Source organism: Chaetodon trifascialis, chromosome 10 (genome assembly GCF_039877785.1).
Source record: "Chaetodon trifascialis isolate fChaTrf1 chromosome 10, fChaTrf1.hap1, whole genome shotgun sequence".
Classification (NCBI taxonomy): domain Eukaryota; kingdom Metazoa; phylum Chordata; class Actinopteri; order Chaetodontiformes; family Chaetodontidae; genus Chaetodon; species Chaetodon trifascialis.
The window spans coordinates 13,905,540-13,925,000 of NC_092065.1; the positions used below are offsets into that span (position 1 = coordinate 13,905,540).

Consider the following 19,461-nt stretch of genomic DNA (forward strand, 5'->3'; position numbering starts at 1 on the left):
TGAGAGGAGAATCAGGGTTAAGTGCTCTGTTTGTGCGCCCATTAAAAGCTGGGAGTAGAGTCCTGGGCCTTGCTGAGCCAAATCTCATCAGTCACTGCCAATTTGAATCACAACCAGCACCCCGTTTTTCCTCTTTCTATTCCTCTTCTGTTGCCCTCTCCTCACCCCTCCTCCCACCCTCCTCTCCATGCAGACAAATAGACATTCCGGCAGCGGATGTGGTGGTTGTTGTCCATAGCAACCTGCCATGCGGGGTGTATCTTGTGGGAGCAGGACCACTGAGTGGATGCCTAAGCCTTCTGCTAACAAAGACTGTGAATCTCTGAGATGCTTTTGAGCTTCCATAGAAGCGCTGCGACTTCTGGGCTGTGGGAGTGCTTTACATAATCCAGCAGCAGCTCCCCTCTGCTCCGCCACGTCGCTCTCTCCTCCTGCTCTCTGCACCTAACACACACGCCCAATGTAGGTCGGCTCGTCTTGGCGCATCCTCTAAAATTCTTTCAATCTATCATTCAGCATGATAATCACAGGGTGCTGTTGCAAAGCTGCAGACCAGTCCAGAGATCTGTGTTCAACAGTCCTGATCTTACCTTGAATTTTAACACGAGGGAACTACATTTAAAATGCTTGCCTGGGGGAGAAAATAAGTGATTCGGATCACATATTTTGTCAGAAATATCAAGTATAACAGTCACACTTTATTTTAGACAGCATATTATAGTATGTAACCATTTAAGATCAGTTCATTAATAAATGTCTGACATTCTAAATGCAATAAAGTCACTCTTTAAAATGAAATATGCTGTAACACAAAATTAGTTCACTGATTTAATTTAATTTCAGATTTTCTTATAAAAACTTTATTTATATGTTTTTGTCATTTATTCCCCCACCTCATAACTGCCACCCAGCAGTCTTATATTCTCATATTTCCAGCCACAAACAGAGAGTTTGATGGTTATGGATGTTCATAAATGTGATGTACCTTATACATCTGAGTTCTACTCTCAGCGTCCTTTTGTTAGTTGGGATCTGCCAGCAGCTGACATTGTGTGCTCTGCTTCCTCTTGTGAGCCTCTCTGGGACTGCCGAAGCCAGCTGCTCCACTGTGCCTCTCAACGTCAACACATTTAACACAGACATGTAAACTGCACACTTCAATAAGTCGACGAGTCAGTGACTTCATCTTAATGGTATAAGAGCTTCTCCTCCCCCTTCCTTCTTTTATTGGACCTGCTAAGCTGTAAAAAATGTAAAGTAAAATCAGTGTAATGGCCTTCTATCAGAAATATCCATTTCCTGTTTTTTTTTAACCACAGAATGGAGAAAGAAGGGGTGGTAGAGACAGTCATTTTCACCTAAGGATTCCTTGGATTTCTGATTGCTGATTACATTTCAGGTAAACAATTAATGGCAGAAGGCTTGGTAGGGAACTAACTCGTATAGTGTTGCCCTAAAACATGTACTCCATGCTGGGGTCGCTCTTACATTTACCAAACAAGGATTTGCAGCTGGTAATGTAAAACATCTCTTACAACCTCTACCTGGTGCACTATCAAACATACATTAAGGCACATAGCCATATTCAAAACATCACCACATATCTATGGGGCACAAAAACATGAGCTACCACCCCCTTGTAATTGGAAAAATTCAACATGTGCTCAGTAAAGCAGGCAGTTTCCCCCCATTAGTGTTTGAATCATCTGAGTACATATTCATACTTACAGGGTAAGACACCAATTTGTTTTTGCTGACAGGACTATCACAGTACTGTCTGTATGAACAGTTTTGAGGCAAAATAAATGCATTTGATGTACTGTGTCTTTGCAGCCCCGCTATTAGTTATTATTAGTGATCCATTTCAGCAAACCTCTAAAGAAACAGCAGTTCGAGAGTGGGAGTGAACATACTGTTGCTTTGGTGAACACATGTCTGGAACTATGGCCATTAAGATAAAGGGATTCCATGATTAGAAATAGAAAAATGAACATTTGTATCAAAAGCAAAACACATTTTTTCTGCAACAACAGCCACAAAGGTTCTTTATACGGATCTAGGATGCAAAGCAAAGCTATCAAGATGTGAATAGATGAGTTCTCAAACCGGAGATAATGGTCTGGCACAGTGTAACTGTAAGTCGATGGGGTTGATGAATTTTTCTACACGTCCGTTCCAGCCATCTTATACTATCCAGTTTATCCCTTTGTCCACATTCATTTGAGGGTTACAAGACCGTCAACATTGTGCTGTTTGAACCATCAGTAGTATAATATACAAATGTACAGATACACAATAGAAATGCATACATAATTGGTTATTACAATGAGACCTACAAAAAAGCATGAGAATAAAAAGTCTGTGGGATATTGCAGGTGAGGCAAGCAGAGCCACAAATGTGCATCCAGACTGAGGGACACACACCCTCCTAACATGATTAAGCGCATGTCTATTTACATCGCATCATAACAAAGCTATCAAAAACAAAGGCTCCAAAAATTCCTCCTAAAAACTTTTTTTGTTCTTTTGTTTCTCTACTTACAACAATATGGATTCCATGTATGTACATCCCTAGAAAATAATTTAATTATAGTTACACACTTTCTACATTTGTGAAACAATACAGTTCTAGTTCACAAGGAAGGTTGTTTGTTTGTTTGTGCGTGTATTCGTGTGTATGTGTACACATGTTTATGTGTGTGTGAGTGTATACAGTGTGTGTACGAGGTGGGGAGTGATGGTCGAGGGGTATAATGTTCATGGATTGGCTAACAGTCGCAGGGGCAGGTTTAGAGACTGGACTGCAAGTGGTCACAGGGAGGAAGTAGTGGAGTCGACAATTTCTCTGCCGTTGCACACGGTTGGGACATGGTGGGCGCTGACGGAGGCTACAGAAGGAAGAAAAGGAAGATAATTACAAAGAAATCAAGTATTCTTAGGTGTTAGATTTGTGCATTTAATCATTCATAAAAGCCTTCCTCAGTTATTGAGTTAATGATGAAAAATCCCTTCATGCCTTAAAATGGCTTGGATGTGACTCTATACCTTTGCCTTTATTCAGTACACACAGATCTATGAATATGCAAATACTCTCCGCCTCTATCTCCACCCACCTCTCTGCCACTCGCCTGCAGCCTGAGCGTACCTGCTCACCTTCGACTCTGCTTATCAAACATACAAACTCCTGCTTGTTGTCTGTTTTGCTAGCTACTGTAAGCTAAGGCTCATGTTATCACAATTGTTACATTTCTAACAGTGTCTGGTATCGGTTCAAATACGCATGGCTGATTTGCTCCTGTATTACTTGTGGTAGAAATGTAACAATTATGATAACATGAACCTTAGGCTTGACTATGTTAAGATGTTATGGAAAGCCCCACAAGTTGACGGGATTGGTTCCTTAGGTAGGCGGCATTTGACAGTCTGGCTGTCTGAATCCATGTCACTGGTGCACTGTAGCTCTATAGTGAAAATGCTCAGCTATGGTGTTGAACATGTTCACTATTTCCCTTATTTCCATTCCATGGACATGTTACCAAGGTTAAAACCTGATATTCATTCGAGCGAATCATTAAAAATCCATCCAAAGCTACAGCTGCAGTAAACTTTGAATGGTGGTGCAAATACAGGCTTAATCCAATAGTAAAATTTCTTTCTAAAGCCATTTCAAGTTTATCTTTATTTTGGGGTGCAATGTGTACTACATACTAGTGCTGTCAAAAATATCGCGTTATTAAGGCGTTAACGCAAATCAATTTTAACGGCGTAATTTTTTTTATTTAACGTTCTTTGTGACCTAGTGAACTTGTAGTTTTTTATAAGCTGTGGCCACTGCTAGTAACGTTACAAAAACTACCGGATCCGATTGTAAACCGGAAACAAAACAATAGACACGCCCCACGCATGTTTTGGTCTCACCTGCTCGCTAGCTGTGAAAGTGTAGGCGGATGTCAAGTGCGAAACGCTGAAATGGATGCGAAAAGGATTCTGAATAGAAAGTTTAGTTTCAAAAAGTTGCCAGATGGGTCGACTGACAAGACCAAAGTTTGGACAGAGGCATATGGATACCGCAACTAAAAAAAGCTTACTGCAGCCATAGCCAAGTAATGTTCATTCTGTCTGGAGAGAAATAAGAGGCTGGGTTGATAAGCCTCTGGTGAATAAACAGAAGAGCATTATAATCTGACTGCTTGTATGTTCAGAGGAAACTTAAGAAAGGAAAGTTTAAGCCATGGTTTAACTGCACTATAGCCTGAGTCCTAGTTTACAATAATGTGCACTTTGTAACTTTATCTTGTATCACCCTGTTTTGATCCCTTTAGAAAGGGTTGTTGAAGGGGCTTTTTTGTAACCAAGTATTTATTTTTTTGTCATCTGTTTATTGACAGTGTTAAATTGTGTGAGATTTGATTCATTCAAATGTGAATGACTGCTCAAAATGAGAATGTTAGTGTCAAATATAACACTACACATTGTTTTCAATAAAAAACATTTGCACAAAGCAAGCCTATCCACTTTCCCATGTTGATAACAGTATTAAAATGATAATTAATGGGACATTTAGAATAGATAAAAATGTGCAATTCATTTGCGATTAATCGCGAGTTAACTATGACATTTATGCGATTAATCGCGATTAAATATTTTAATCAATTGACAGCACTACTACATACTATGTATGACTACTATATATATATATATATATATATATATATATATATTTTTTTTTTTTTTCTGTTGTCACAAAAAACTTGAAATATGTTCCAGTCAAAAATTCCAGTCACTCCTTAGAGGCATACTTCTTTCTTGGCATCTCACTGTCCTGCTCAACACTGCAGCTCTGTTAGGAGCGTGGCATTCTTCACAGTCTAACCAGCTCATGACTGAATCATGGAGACCTTCTTGGCTCGGAACAAACCATTGTGAGGCTTCTCAGAACTGTTCCCTAGGTGTTCAATGCTAACAAAATACAGACAACAAACACCTTGATACTAAAAATGATTCTGTATACATAAGAGTAGAAAACAGGACTGTCCAATGTGCTCTGTACTGAAGGCTGAAAACACCTATTTGACAGAGATATACTAAAAAAAACAACAAAAAAAAACCCATGCTGCCCTAAATCCTGTCTCTTTAAAAATGAGGTAACTGCATGTAACCTACCATGAGATGCGTATGTGGTGGCAGCCCCACTGACACTGAAGCGATTGAGGTTAAGCCGGTGGCTGGTCACATTCTTCTGCGGCTGAAACATGATGATATGGACCTTGGGAGCAAACATACAGCCCAGGACCACAAAGCCACTCAGGCTGACTGAGATACACATGGTAGTGGTCTGAACCTGCAGAGGAAAGAGGAGGAGACAGTAATTAGTAGCCAGACTTTGATGGATAAATCTTATGCTAATTTAGCACAAAGTAATTGCCTTTAAGAGCTAATTCGATGATAATAATCTGTAATAATGAATATTTTTCAAAGGCACTTTTTGACTGACTATTACAAAGTGCTGAACAGAGAGTGAAACAAAAATAAATTAAAGTCAATTCGATAAAGATAAATACAGAGCATAAAAATGCCTAAAGTAATTAACCAATCACTATATGTACACAAAGCCAATGAAGCCTGTAAAGTGAGAGTATAACTCTTTATTGGCAGACTTTGCTACCTTGCAACAGTCCAGAGGATAACAATTACAGGATGGATCAATAAAAGACTTCATCAACAGAGACTGCAGAGGCCAAACTTAACAGCATCTCAGATCTAACTTCATTCTCTGTGAATTATTGTACAAAACCAACACTAAAGACAGTCTTCAGTAGGTCTGGAGAGGTGTATCCTGTATGCCACTTTCAAGTCGCCATATCATTGCTGTGTCTAACTTTGTGGCTAAAAAGTGTTCAAGAGGGTTAAAGGATTGAGTAACAGCGATTCGCAGTGAAACCACAGTGCTGTACAGGGAAACACATTAGTAATCAACCCTTCAACATCTCCTCTGTGTATGTATTTACTTACAGAATGTGTGTGTGAGTGGGCGGTAGTGCATGTTGGTGATGTAATGCCTCTACCTGACTAATCTTAAAGTCAGATTACAAGGCCAAAGAGATGCTTATTTCCAGAGAGAGAGAGAGACAGAGAGAGAGTGAGAAAGTGAGCTGTTTTTCACAGGGATCAAATGAGCAGCCCTGGCATCAGCACTCCTCTCTTATGCCCTTTGATACGGTGCACTGCATGAGTGTGTGTTTGTGGAAGTGTGTGCTTAAAGTTTGTGTGTGTGCTTAAGATTTGTATGGATCAGGTGAACACTCACTCCCCTTTGCTGTTAAACCTGGACATGTGTCAGCAGTTTGACAGAGCCTGTCTGTTTGTCGTCCCAATACTGCAGAGCTGGGACATTTGCCAGCAGGATTAGAAATTGTCTAGGCTGCCACTTCACCTGTGTAGTCACTGTTTTCTGACTACACAGAGCTTGTATTAATCATGTTGAAGGGACAAACTGTTCACACAGTTGCATTACGGGGACTCCTACAGGTCTTCTGAGGGTAAATCATTACATTTTGAGCTTAAAGGAATAATTTGACATTTTGGGAGATACTTTGCCGAGAGACAGATGAGAAGATTGCTATCTCTCTGGCACATTAAACTGATATCAATCTTTGTATGTAACTCTGGGCAAGAAAGTGAATAAGCCCATTAAGCCTATTAACTTTTCTGTTAAGTTTGGGGTTACATTCAGCTGGGTTGGGGTTAGGGATGTAGCAGTGATGGTTAGGATCAGGATTACTCTACAAGAAATTAATGTAGGTCAATGCAGAGGCAAGTATTGGTGTGTGCGTGTGTTCAAGAAGATACCCTGTAGTCACTGGATGTAACGTAGAAAATGGGAAGGAATGCCAGCCAGATTATGCAGGTGGTGTACATGGTGAATCCAATAAACTTGGCCTCGTTGAAGTTCTCAGGACACTTCCTGGTCTTGAAGGCATACCTAGAGAGAGAGAATCATCTAAATGAGACCAATGCCATCTAAATGCTTGTTGCTATGAAAATAAAACTTATGGCATATTGATTCAGTGGTGACACACTTACACAGTACACAGGATGACCAGGAGCACGTCATATCCCAGTGACAGCAGCATGCTGGAGTCGCGTACGTTACACTTGAGGATGACAGTCTGTCGTCGCTCTGGCAACGTGAAGCGCCGTGTCCCGGGAACTTCCAGCAGCAGCCACACGGACACCATCACTAACTGGACGGAGATTAAACTCAGACAGATGAAGACCTGAAAAAGAAGGAGACATGGGTAAGGTCATAGAGATCCTCTGTTTGCCTGTCCATCCATCTGACTGATGCAGATGGATGGACATGATGGTGCAATCACTCACCTGAGAGGACGGGCTAATGAAGCGTGGTCTCGCTACACCCGCTCCATCTTTCACGCCGCTGAAAATCCTGGCTATTCTGTTGGTTTTGGTAAGGAGGGCGGAGTAACAGACAGCGAACGATGTGCCCAGGCCGAGGCGCCGCAGGGCACAGATGGCAGGAGATGGTTTGGCCAAGAAGAGGAAAGTCATAGCATAGGACATGAAGACGCCCGAGAGGAGGATGTAACACAGCTCTCTGCCTGAAGCTTTCACCAGTGGTGTGTGGTTGTGTCTGATAAACACCCAGAACACCAGACCGGTGCACATGAACCTGTGGACAGGAAGTGTGTTGACAAATAAACAAATAGTTTCATTAAGTCACACTTTCGATAGGTGCTTTCAGTATACGCTATTCCACAAGAAGGCTGAACCATATAACAACATGTATCGCAATAACCAGAAAAGGCTCATATCATTATACATGTTTACTATAGGTATGAAAAAGCACAAGTAAAATGGTCTAATAAAAATGTCTGCAGTATTGAGCCTCATTCCTCATTGAAACTCATTGCAAAGCTCAGCCACTAAAAATTACCGTTGCCACGCCTGTCAAGCTTTCCTCTATCGCATTGCGCACATACAGTTTACTGGTGGCAGATTTACTGCTTAAAATTCTAAGTAATTTTGAAACAACTGGTCCTTGACTTGTCAGATGTAGGCAGGCCTCTCATTTCTAAATGATTGCATTCTGTTTTTACTTACGTTCTACATGGCGTCCCAATCAGAACTGTACATCATACTAAAAGACTAAACCTGCATGTCCCATCAGAATCCTCCCCAGTTGATAATCCAAGTAGGAGACATTTAAATAAAAAAAGCATCATTGTTATTGCGGTGTACAGCTAGGAAATAGTCTTAGTACTGTAGGTATGATCAAGAAAAAATGACTCGTACTTAATGGCTCAACTTTAACAATGTAAGAGAAAAAGCTTTTAGCATGAGGACTAACTGATGTGTTTGGCAAACAAAATGCTATCTTGGTTAAAATTGGTTCACAGCCAATGAAAAGTAGAATGGAGCTGCTGATGTTATCCTAAACTCTCAGAACCAGCTTCAGTGTTGTGGTAAACCAGTAATTGCAGGACATTTCCCAAGATCTTCAAAGGGGTCCGCAAAGAGTTGGGAGACTATGGACTCGTGCACCAAACCGAAGTAGTCATGAATGAGTCTGAGGCAATTGCAATGGCTTTTTAATTGGTTGCTTTCAATTTTGAGCTTGTATTTTTTTGTTTTGGAAAGGAATTTTTTTAGAAAAAATGTCAGTCTCCACACTCTAAATGCTGGGTATTACTCTTATGAGAGCCTCACGTGCACTGCCTCAGCTTGAGGAAAAATCCAACAGACCTGTCATCGCAGTTGCTAAGCTATGATCAGACAGTCACAGTTTCGAGGAGGGGTTTACGGAACAATCAAATCCCTTCCATCATCCCATCGTTCAATCAAACACACTTACACCTCTCAGGACCAGTCACGAACTGACATTATATTGACAGCCCTTCACTCACCCGACACAGGCGATACTAATTGGACCGATGGCCCAAGCATCTTCCCACATAATATAGTCCTCAGGGAGATCGTAACAGGACGTCAGGTCATCTGTGGGCCACTGGCCAGGAGCACAGGGCGAGCAGGTGAACTCATCAGCCAGGTATTCATGAGGCTCGCAGGCTGTACAGATCCAGCAGCAGTACTCACCTAGGAGACAGGAATATGAAAAGCAGAATGTGACAGTCTCAGTCTTTTTTCAAAAGGCACTGCTGCTTGGTCTGGTATGTCACTGTGACAAGAAAGAACATTGTCTCCTACCTGCCTGCATTTTCTTCATCTCGTTGCGTTCACAGGGGTCGCTGCACTGCGAGGTGGGTACCACCTCTCTGGGCCAGCGAATCAGCTCGCTGCTCAGGCTCAGACTCTCTGCCCATTCACCTACCGGCACGTAAGTGTAACGATCGGCAGAGCGCTGGTAGCTGAAGATGTTGTATCGGCCCATGCCATCCCCCTGGGAATCGAACTTCACGACTGTCTCAATGCCTGGAGGAGCAAAAGGGGCTAGAGGGGTTGAAAGGAGACAAAAAGTGGAAAAGAAAGTGATAAGATGAGTGTAAAGAGGAGATTAAAGCTTAACAATCACAAACAGGCATTCCATTGATGCCTCATTGATGCCTCTTAAAAGCAGCACTGAGGACAGAGACAATAAGCTATGGTCAGTTAAGCCTTAGGAGTCCAGAAGAGACAGTGAAGGGCATTACAATAGTGTTTTCATTATTGAAGACCAGCCAGTTGCAAAAGTATTTGCTAAGAGGCTATAAATTCCTGGTATGCTTGGTGATGTCTGTATGTATCATTGGCCTCCCATCCTTCCCTGAGGTCACACAGGGACAAAGACGCTGCTCTACAATCCGATCTGACAAAGATTATTATCAAATGCATCATTAACAAACTGTCCATAAAGTCATATAGGCATGAAGGCAGAAGACTGAATCCCTGGGTAGCGCTATAACAGCCCACACATTGATAGAATTAGCCTCTGGGTCTCTCATGTGAGGGAGGTACGCTGCTGAAACTGCCAAATTGGTTTGTATACAAGTTGTTATGAAAGGATTACCATCTACCCTGAGGATGTGGGAACAGAAGACGTAAAATTGGCAGGATGCTGAAACCATTAAAAACAACTCAAGGAGAAAGGGACTGGGCAAAAAAAAAAAAAAAAAAGAAACATCTTGCAGGCAGTGTTGGACCTGACAGTGCTGACACTTGGTCGTTTTGACACAGACAAAGTGTATGTCACTCCTACAGTGCCACTTCTGTCCTTACAGCAGAGCAATCAACTCCGCGCTGCTGACACACTGTATAGGGCTGAGTGTTATACGCTGCTGCCTCCCCTGTCAAATGATGATGTGGCTGGGAATAGTACAGCGTACACTGGATTTATAAAGCATCACTCTTCAACGTATAACAAGGCTCTCTGTCCTCAGCGCACCGCAGCATTAATGACGCTGTGCTGCTGTCCGCATATCTCTGTGTCATTGGGTAACTGCAGAAACCACAGGCCAAATTCTTTCTCCAAACGTACGGCTTGGGATCAGTGGAATGAATCAAAATGCAGTTTGTGAGTAAGCTGTTGGTCTGCAAAATGTGTCTGCGCATGAGTGAGGAGTGTTCACATGCACGCCTGTGGAAGCTCTATTAGGTTTTACTTTAGAGTGTGATGGTTAAGGTATTGCTCTGAGCGCTGTGGGAGGCTGTGCTGACAGAACCAAAGCTCTGACCCTGCTGTTAGTTGTGTGTGTGTGTGCGCGCGTGTGAATGTGTGTGTGTATGTGCTTGCAACACTGACAAGGGCTAAAGCTGTGCTATTGTTGTGAAAGCCTAGTGTGTTCAGAGAAGAATGGCGTGTCAGATGGCAGCAGAGGGTGTTAGGGTTTATGAAATCCATAAATCACAGAGACAGCACAACCCTCTATCTTTCCCCTCTCTCTCTGTCACAGGAAATTTTAAGTGTCAAGTCTTCTTTGAATTTTGGGGCTAAATGTTTAGGTGACAGCTAAATGAAAATGATTTCAATAAGAAGGTGCTGATAATATCTTCAGACGAAGAAGAGTTATGAATCCATTATAGTGCAAGTTGGCAGATAATAAAGTCTTCTAATAACACTGAGCAATAAGACAAGTCGGGCCTCCTCCTCTTAGACACGCATACACACTCACAGAAACACTTTGCCACTAGCTAATTATCATAACTGCACCTTATTAGGACCTTAGATGTGTGCTGAAGCCTAATTAGCTGTATGTGGTAATTACGTGTAATACAGACTAAAAAGATAACGGCATTAGCCTACAGACCCATTTGAGGGCACTGTGTTGTCCTTGACTTCCCTCTAACAGATCACATTCAGAGAGCGATAGACTCAGAAGACTGGTGATTCCTCCTCATAACCTTGCTGATGTGACAGAGCTTATCAGAAAAGTGTATGAGGGTGCAAGTTAGAGCTGGCGAAGGCCACCAAGACCCCTCTGGTGACTGCAGAGAGCTGAGACAGGCAGCCCAGGTCCTTGACTGATGGACGCCACTCCCTCCCCTCAGCGCTCTTCTGGCCTTAATTTAAAAGTCTGGTTAGCTCACACTTCCAGTGGCAGAAAGATTTCGGTTCTGACTAAAAAAGACTAGACAAGAGTCTACAGCCATGCGGCAATGCAAGGCTGCAGTTGAGCTAAATGCTGATGTTCGCATGTTCGAATTCATCCTGCGGGGAACATGACTGTCTGTACTAAATTTCAGGGCAATTCATCAAACAATTGCTGCTACAGGTAAATCACAAACACGTAGTACTAATCTATCAGGTAGATGTAAAGATATTTTACAGGAGAAGTGAAAAATTTGACTTGTTGGTGGCACTACAGGAAAGCCCAGAGGATTACCAGTGTCATTAGCTTTCATCCTCTGGGATCTATGAATCTCCAAACAAATGTTCATGATAAGCCACCCAGTAGTTGTTGGGATATTTCAGTCTGGACCAAAGTGGTGGATCGACTGACGCACTGACATTGCCATCCATAGAGCCGTGCATTTGAATACCGGCAGACACACTATAGACAAGTGCAGGGGTAGAGCAGTCAAAAGGAAGTTTGTCCCTGAGGTACCTTTCTACAGCATTTGTCTGTGTGATGTAACTTTGATGAACCATGAACTGAACCAATTGGTTCATTTGAAGAACTGCATGTGGTGACCGCTTCCTAACAGCAGCTTGTGGGCTTTACTGATATATATTCAAACATATTGTAATGCAGCTTAATCCCTAAAACAGTGATGATTGCTGATTGCTGCTGTACCTGCTGGCCCAGTCCAGCTCAGGCCCACATCAGGCTCAGCTCTCAGCACTCTTGCAACTCTTAGTGACTTTCCATGCCTGTGCGGTGCCGCCAGCATATAAAGGCGGTTGCACTGTCAACCAAAATCTGCTCTTCATTTTTGGTAATGCAGTTAATCAAACAGCAGGGGCTCCAGAATATAAAACAAATAATGGTACAAAAAAAAAGCAGAAAAAAGTTGGGTGAGACAAACACAGCCTAACCACATCCCTAAATTTTGTGAGATACTTTAGCATTCTTGCTAACTTGAGAAACACCTTATTATTCTAGCTTAATTAGAAGCATGGTGAAAACAGGCTTTTCATTCAGAAGCTGTGAAATTAATTATGTTCTCGGCCATGTCGGGCTAAAGCGAAGCCCAAGGGGGATTGTGGGTATTAAAGGCAAGGAGAGAGAGAAGGCAAAGGGGCTTGGAAGGAATAAGTAGGAATAAGTAATCTAAAAGTGGAGAGAGAATTAGAGCGAGGTTTCCAGACTTATAAGGACAGGGCAAATCTTTTCTTTGTGTGAATGTGTGACTAAAAATTCGAAAGCTGGCTGTTGATTAGTTGCTGGCCAGGGAATAGAGAATTGTATTTCCAAGCATCGATTCACCTGAATTTAATCTTGATTTATGTTTGTTAAAGTAAACACCACATATAGGTCATATAGGTAAATGCGCATCTGTTCCAGGTAAAACAGAAAGACGCTCTGCATGCTAATAGCGTGACCAACCTTTCTTGTCCCTGTTTTTCCTCCTTCGGAGGGTTGATGACCTTACACATCTGTGCCCAACAGGCACATACACACACACACACACACACTCGGCACAGGGATGCACTCACATGTCACAAACACACACGCAGACAGATCACATTGGCTATATTTGTTCTCCTGGCAGATTTGGTCCCAGGGGACAGAGGTGCTACCTGGGCATGGACCAACAGGCCACAGGGGAACGGAGGACAGATAGGGTGGAGAGAAGGAAGTCTCGAACAAGGGAGAGAAATGTATAGGAGGAAAGGTGCAGCAGCAGCGAGCTGAGGCTTGACAGAAAGAAAGGTAGTGAGATAGGGGAGACAAAAGGGAGAAAGGCAAAAGCAGGGGGTGCTGGGATGGAGGATGAGCCGAGAGACAAGATAAGGGCAAAGAAAGGAGGGAAGTGACAAGGGAGAAGAGGGAGCAGAATACGAGAAAAAAACAGAGAGGAGATAGCCAAAGAGAGGAGCAAGAAACTGATGTGACGGCAGCAGAGATACAGGTGGACAGAGGAAAGCCTTTAGACGGAGGAATCAATAGGGAAAAGGTGAAGGATGGATGAGCCGAGTGAAGGAGTGGAGGAACAGACCGGCGCAGAGAGGCGGTGGAGGCAGGAGAGCAACCTTGTGAAGTCTGAGTGGGATGTGCTGTTTTTGAATGTAGAGAGAGTAGGACACTCTCTGGGTGAGAAAGAGAATGGAGACAGAAAGAGAGCGAGAGATAGAGTGATGAAGAGTGAGAGAACGAGAGACAGAAAGACAGAGAGTGGCAGAGAGTGACAGAGACAGAGAGACAGGGGAAGAGTGTGAAGAGAAAATGACGGAGAGGAGTGAAGGTTGTTCTCTAGCATCTTAACGTTGCAGTCAGCTCTCTGCTCAATATGGCCCTGAAGGCACACCGCCTCTGCTAACACAGACATATCTCACACACACACACACACACACACACACACACACACACACACACACACACACACACACACACACACACACACACACACACACACACACACACACACACACACACACACACAGAAGGGGGAATATCACATCTATCACCACTATTTGAACAGAAGACTGTGTGCATGTGTGTATATACTGATATGTTTGCTGCAGATCGGGGAGGTGGGTGGGTGGGAGTTGAATGATGGCTTTGAGAAGTGTGTGGGTTGGGGGTGTCTGCAATTTCATGCTGGTTAAAAAAAACAAGCATTTCAAGCTGCCTCTTTGTAAAAAAGCTGACTGTCTTTGCACGTGTTTGTGTATGCGGCTCTTGCGCGTATGTACGTGTGTGTTTTGTATTTGAAGGATCTAGCAAGGCCTCATAAAAATGCACAAATGTGCCCCTGTGTCTATTACTAGTTGGCAGGGAGCTGTTCCCATGATCTACCAGATCACTTCAACAATTGGCAATAGTGTCGGCTTCATTACCATAGCAACTAGCGAGATGAGACTAGATGAAGAGAGCGGCATATGAAAACACACTCCTAACCACACAACATACTGCCTCAGTGCACCACATACGCTGTCAGTAACACACAACAAGAGCAGCCTTATCACGGTTAAAGACACAATCTGCTGTGTTATGGATGTAAAGTGAAGTCCAGGGGCTAGTAAATCAGGCTTTTGGGAAGCAAGAAGATACAAGTGAGACCAAACTTTGAAGCAATGTAAAGAGTGTGTAATGAACATGCATATGCGTGTGAAAGAAGGAGATGGGAGAGATAGAGCGCGCTGAACAGTGTTGGTTTTCCGTCTGCTACAGTTCAGACTGAGAGCACTGCGGATGGTGATGCTGCAGTATTTATCCCCCACATTCAACCTCAACTCACCTCAGCTCCTTCCTTACACACTGTAGACTGTAGATGTAGATGTATATGTACAGCAGAAGTGCGTCATTCGGGAGTGACCGACAGCTCAAAACAAATGGAGCCACAGTTCCCAGTTTAACTGTGCCGCCACCTTCAACGTCCTCGTCGTCTTATCGACACAGATTCTTTGAGTGCTTTGTTTTTTTACTGATGCAGCTGTGTGCCATGCTGTCACCGTTGACACTGAATCTGTAAAGAACTCAAGATTCTTGTACATGCTGTTACTCGTTCCCTGCTGCAGAGTAAAGACATGCGCCTTATGGACATACATCAGCAGTGAAAAGAAGGGAGGGAGAGCGGGAGAGGAGAATGTAAGGGAGAAAGATGATCAGACATAGAGATGTAGGGAAGTCACAGCGGGATTCGCACCTCCTCTCCTCTCCTCTCCTCTCCTCTCCTCTCCTCTCCTCTCCTCTCCTCTCCTCTCCTCTCCTCTCCTCTCCAACTTACTCCACAGCAATTTTAAACTTCCTGTGTCTGAATCTGCATATCTATTCCGTCCCTCTCTATACATCCTATAAGGGAGTGGTTATCATCTATGCCAACCGGAGGCTGCGACTGCAATCGCCTTGACTATTTCCTCTCTCTCTCTCCCTCTCTCTCTCTCTTTCTCTCTCTCTCTCTCTCTCTCTCTCTCTCTCTCTCCCCCTCTTCTTCCCTTTCTCTCCTACTCACACTCTTCCTCTCTCTTTAGTTCTCTCCGTCTCTCTCCTCTCAGGCAGAAATGCTCCAAGTCCTTTGATTTGTAGCAGAAATGAAGATGGGGATTTTCAAAGAGAATCCTCGTCTTCTGCTGACGCACGCTGTCCCACTCCGGCATTGCCTCAGTGCTCCCTTGTTCCTTCCCTCCTTCCCTCCCTGTCTCTTTTTCGGTCTTACTCTCTTTTACCTTATCCCAAACTCTCTTCTCTCATTTTAGTCTGCCTGTCAGTCTTATCTGTAAGCTTCCTTCCCCCTCCCTCCGCAGGTGATGCCATTCTTTTCGTCCTCCATCCATCCCTTCTGCTCTCTCCCCAGCGTCCCGTGGCAAAGCTGCCGTGTTAGTGCTGTTTGTTTGGCTGTTTTGATGTCTGCTCCTGGTCACGGTTGGTGGGGGAATAAGCACCTCTAAACCTGTGTCAGTCCCCGAGACACAGCAGTTTATTTATAACGCTCCCTTTGTACGCCATCTGTCAGTCAAGCCAATCCTCTGTCTCTTCTCTCCCAACTCTTCAGAGACAGACAGGCATCCCGCTATAGGAGCTATTATAACACGCACAATCTCATTAGCGCAAGAGAGAAGAATATGGCTGACGGATTAACTGCAGCTCTCATTCCTCAAAGCAACTTTGTAGTGTCGTATCAATTACGCATGGGTAATAGGTGTCAATGGCAGGCTGGCTCTAACAATACATAGCAATTAAGCGGCTTTTTCTCCGTACTTTTTATGTTCTGTGGTTTGGCTGCTTTGGCTGTGGAGGACAACATGTCTGTGTTGTTCATGAGAAGACTGTTAACTAGGCACAGCACTCACATTCCTGTCTATTTCTTGCTATCTCTCCCCTTCCCTACACCAACCCTCACTTCTTTTCACTCCTCATCCACCTTGAACACCTTATCTAGGACTCTTCACTCTCTTCGCCATGCTCCAGCTCTCTTACCTGTGAAGCTGACATTAAGGATGTAATCCCTGTAGAGTCTGCGCCCATCCAGTGCCTTCATGCTGTCGCACAGCTTGGTGGTGTTGAAGCACAGGCTCCGTTGCATGTTATGGAGAGCAATGGCCATGGCGTACACTGCGTTCACCACAAACATGATCTTGGACTCTGGTTCAAAGTTAGTCTTGTCCATTGACAAGTCCTTGTCACATGGTGGGAGAGGCGTCTCTCCCAATCCAACACCACCCCCTCCTCCTGTTCCTCCACCACCCAGGGAGCACTGAAACCGCTGCTCCCAGAATTCCCTGTACCAGGGATTACGATGGTTTTTGGCTGGGTTCAGGCTGAGGAAGTAGCGGTTGAATTCTGGCACGGGATTGGCCGCCAGCTCAAGCGTGATGGCTCCTTCAGCGGTGACCTCATTTCCCTTGATAATGCTTTCCTGTGCACCCCAGCCATCGCTGGCGACCCAGATGAAGGAGGTGTTAAGCCTGGCAGCAGCTGCCAGCAGCTCTCTTGCATCGTCGCTACGCAGGAAGAGGACAGCCACACGGGCATTCGGCTTCTGGAGGAGCTGACGGATCACTGCTTCATAGGACTTCTTAGCATTAGAACGACCCACCTGTACAGAAAGAGGACATTAATGAAATGACAGATGTATTGTGGATTCTCCCTCTGCTCCCAAATATGTTTGCTGTCCCTGCATCACCCTGTATCGCCATCATTCAGAAACAAACATAAAATGTCTTCTGCACTTCTCTCTCACGCCATCATGCACCTCCATAGCAAATGAGATGAAAAATGTGACTGTGAAAGTACCCAGAATAAGTTCTTAGAGATAAGCTTTCATTTTCTGGTTGGGAACTGATAACACCAGTGTAATATAAACCCCATTTGTGTGTAAGACAAGATAAGACATGGAGACAAACTTTTATAAGCTCACAAATTTAGTGCCCCGTTCATTGTTACTGGTGCAGCTTCAGGCCATACATCAATGTGACACTGCTGATTAAAGTTTGGGGTTTTTGGTGTCTGGTGTTGAGCACTGGTTGCTTATAATCATGCAGAAATAAACGCATATTCTATTCTTTTCCACGCCTTACCTTCTCTGAAGTAGCAATACAGATGTTCCTCATGCGCGCCTCTTGTTCGAAGGCCTCTATACCGGTTTCACCATAATCACCCTCCGATGCCACGGTGGACACGTACGTCCAGTTGAAGAACCGGAGGATCTCGGCCATGGCTTTGGCCTGGTAGAAGTCAGGGGGCACCGTACGGGCGAAGTAATCGTAGCGGGTCTTATCACTGAGCTTGGCACTGGTTGACGCGTAGCTTATCTGAGGGATCTGAAAGAGCCTGAGAAGATTGGCAACCTGCGGGGAGAGACACGGTTAAATGAGAAATAAATCAATCATCAATTGCAAACATACATGTAAAATGTAAATATTCATTTTTTTAATGAATTGTAGGAACGTAACATGGATTGACTGATAGCTCTTTTCAGCCTGGATTCTCCAGCACATGGAGGAATGATAGGGGAGTATTCTGATAATGACTTTGTTTTAGAACAAACACTCTCATTCATAATTATACAGGAAAAACATGTTATTTAGAGGAGCAACATTCTGTACATAAGAACTTATAATTCCCATAATTTTATTTTAAAATAGTCCGTCTGATTTTGTCTAGCTTGAGTTTGATTTGACTCATTTTACTGTAATCACTTTTTTTTTCTCTCTGAATGTTATTGTGCTTTGTCCCATTATCCACTCATGAAAAGTCTTTTTCACAGTTGCAGCAGTGAGGTACACAGTTTGAAAGCACATGGTATCTGTCAGGCCTGCGGTGTGGAGCTGTGTTAAACTCAAGACTGAATGCAGTCACGCAGCTACTTACAACTCAAATGTTTTGAGAGGTGGCAGCAAGAGAACCAATTACTGTACAATTAATTCAATGGGGCACTTGAAAGAATCTGGAAATTGGAGGAAATTTGATGGAAACGGGAGGATACACACCAGAAATGGTGAAATATCCCCCAAACAGACAATTTTTGTGTGTATTACATGGGAAGAGAAACCTCTCTGAGTGAAAAAAAAATGTGGATTTCACAAAGAATGACGGCTAGGATGAACCCTTCTTCTTTTATCTGCCTACCAGATACTGCTACAAAGGAACAGATGCTCAGACTTCAGATCTGATCCAATGTCCTGTCACATTTTTGAACTTATGACAAAAAATATCTGATCAATACTTGATCTTCCAAACAGTAAAGTAAATAGAATAGTGTTTCAGTTTATAGGGAACTCCTGTCTATAATATGTTCTGTTTAAGGACTGTCAACCAGTAATGTAGTCAGTGGCATTGCTAGAGTCTCCTCGGGCTCCAAGCAAGAAATCCCTGGGGCCCCCAGCCCACCTGTGCACACTGCAACAATTTGGTTTTTGCAAACATAAATGTAAACACAAATGCAAAATCTGTGACATTTCAGATGAATACTCAAAAAATAGATTAGTGGTTCTCAAAGTGACGTCCAGGGACCAACAGAGGTTCCTGAAAAGCCCAGGCCTATCAATAATCATTGCTGTAAATAAGTGGCCGGGGCCCCCCTAGTGTCCGGGGGCTCCAAGCAACTGCCTGTCCACAAGCCCCGCCCCTGAATGTAGTAATGTCAAAAGTGTATCAAATAAAATTTTACTAACTGTGATAAACAGCTCACCCACAGCTTTTTAAAAGACATGCCAAACTGCAGGCGTAGTGTTGTTGTGTTCAAGGATTTTTTTCTTTAATGTCTTTGACTGACTGGTCTGTATTGGAGGGCAGATTTCTGTGTGTGAAGCTCTTCAATTAATCAAATATTAAAAGTTTGATCAATAATGATAGGCACACTGGCTAAATAAGTCCCACAACAATTACTGGAATGATCCTTTAA

At 43.4% G+C, this 19,461-nt stretch overlaps 1 protein-coding gene across 3 annotated transcripts in view; it reads right to left on the reverse strand.

Annotated features, from left to right (window-relative positions):
- Window positions 1-678: 678 nt before the first annotated feature.
- Window positions 679-19,461, reverse strand: part of grm3 (glutamate receptor, metabotropic 3) — a 39,440-nt gene continuing 20,657 nt past the window's right edge. For all 3 annotated transcript variants that reach the window (XM_070973194.1, XM_070973192.1, XM_070973193.1), the window contains 9 exons: window positions 17,636-17,905; window positions 16,536-17,154; window positions 9,226-9,468; window positions 8,925-9,114; window positions 7,381-7,690; window positions 7,084-7,277; window positions 6,850-6,982; window positions 5,164-5,341; window positions 679-2,888 (listed from right to left, as the gene is read on the reverse strand). In XM_070973194.1, the coding sequence (XP_070829295.1) occupies window positions 2,812-2,888; window positions 5,164-5,341; window positions 6,850-6,982; window positions 7,084-7,277; window positions 7,381-7,690; window positions 8,925-9,114; window positions 9,226-9,468; window positions 16,536-17,154; window positions 17,636-17,905 (2,214 nt within the window). In that variant the 3' untranslated portion in view covers window positions 679-2,811. The remainder of the gene's footprint in view (window positions 2,889-5,163; window positions 5,342-6,849; window positions 6,983-7,083; window positions 7,278-7,380; window positions 7,691-8,924; window positions 9,115-9,225; window positions 9,469-16,535; window positions 17,155-17,635; window positions 17,906-19,461) is intronic.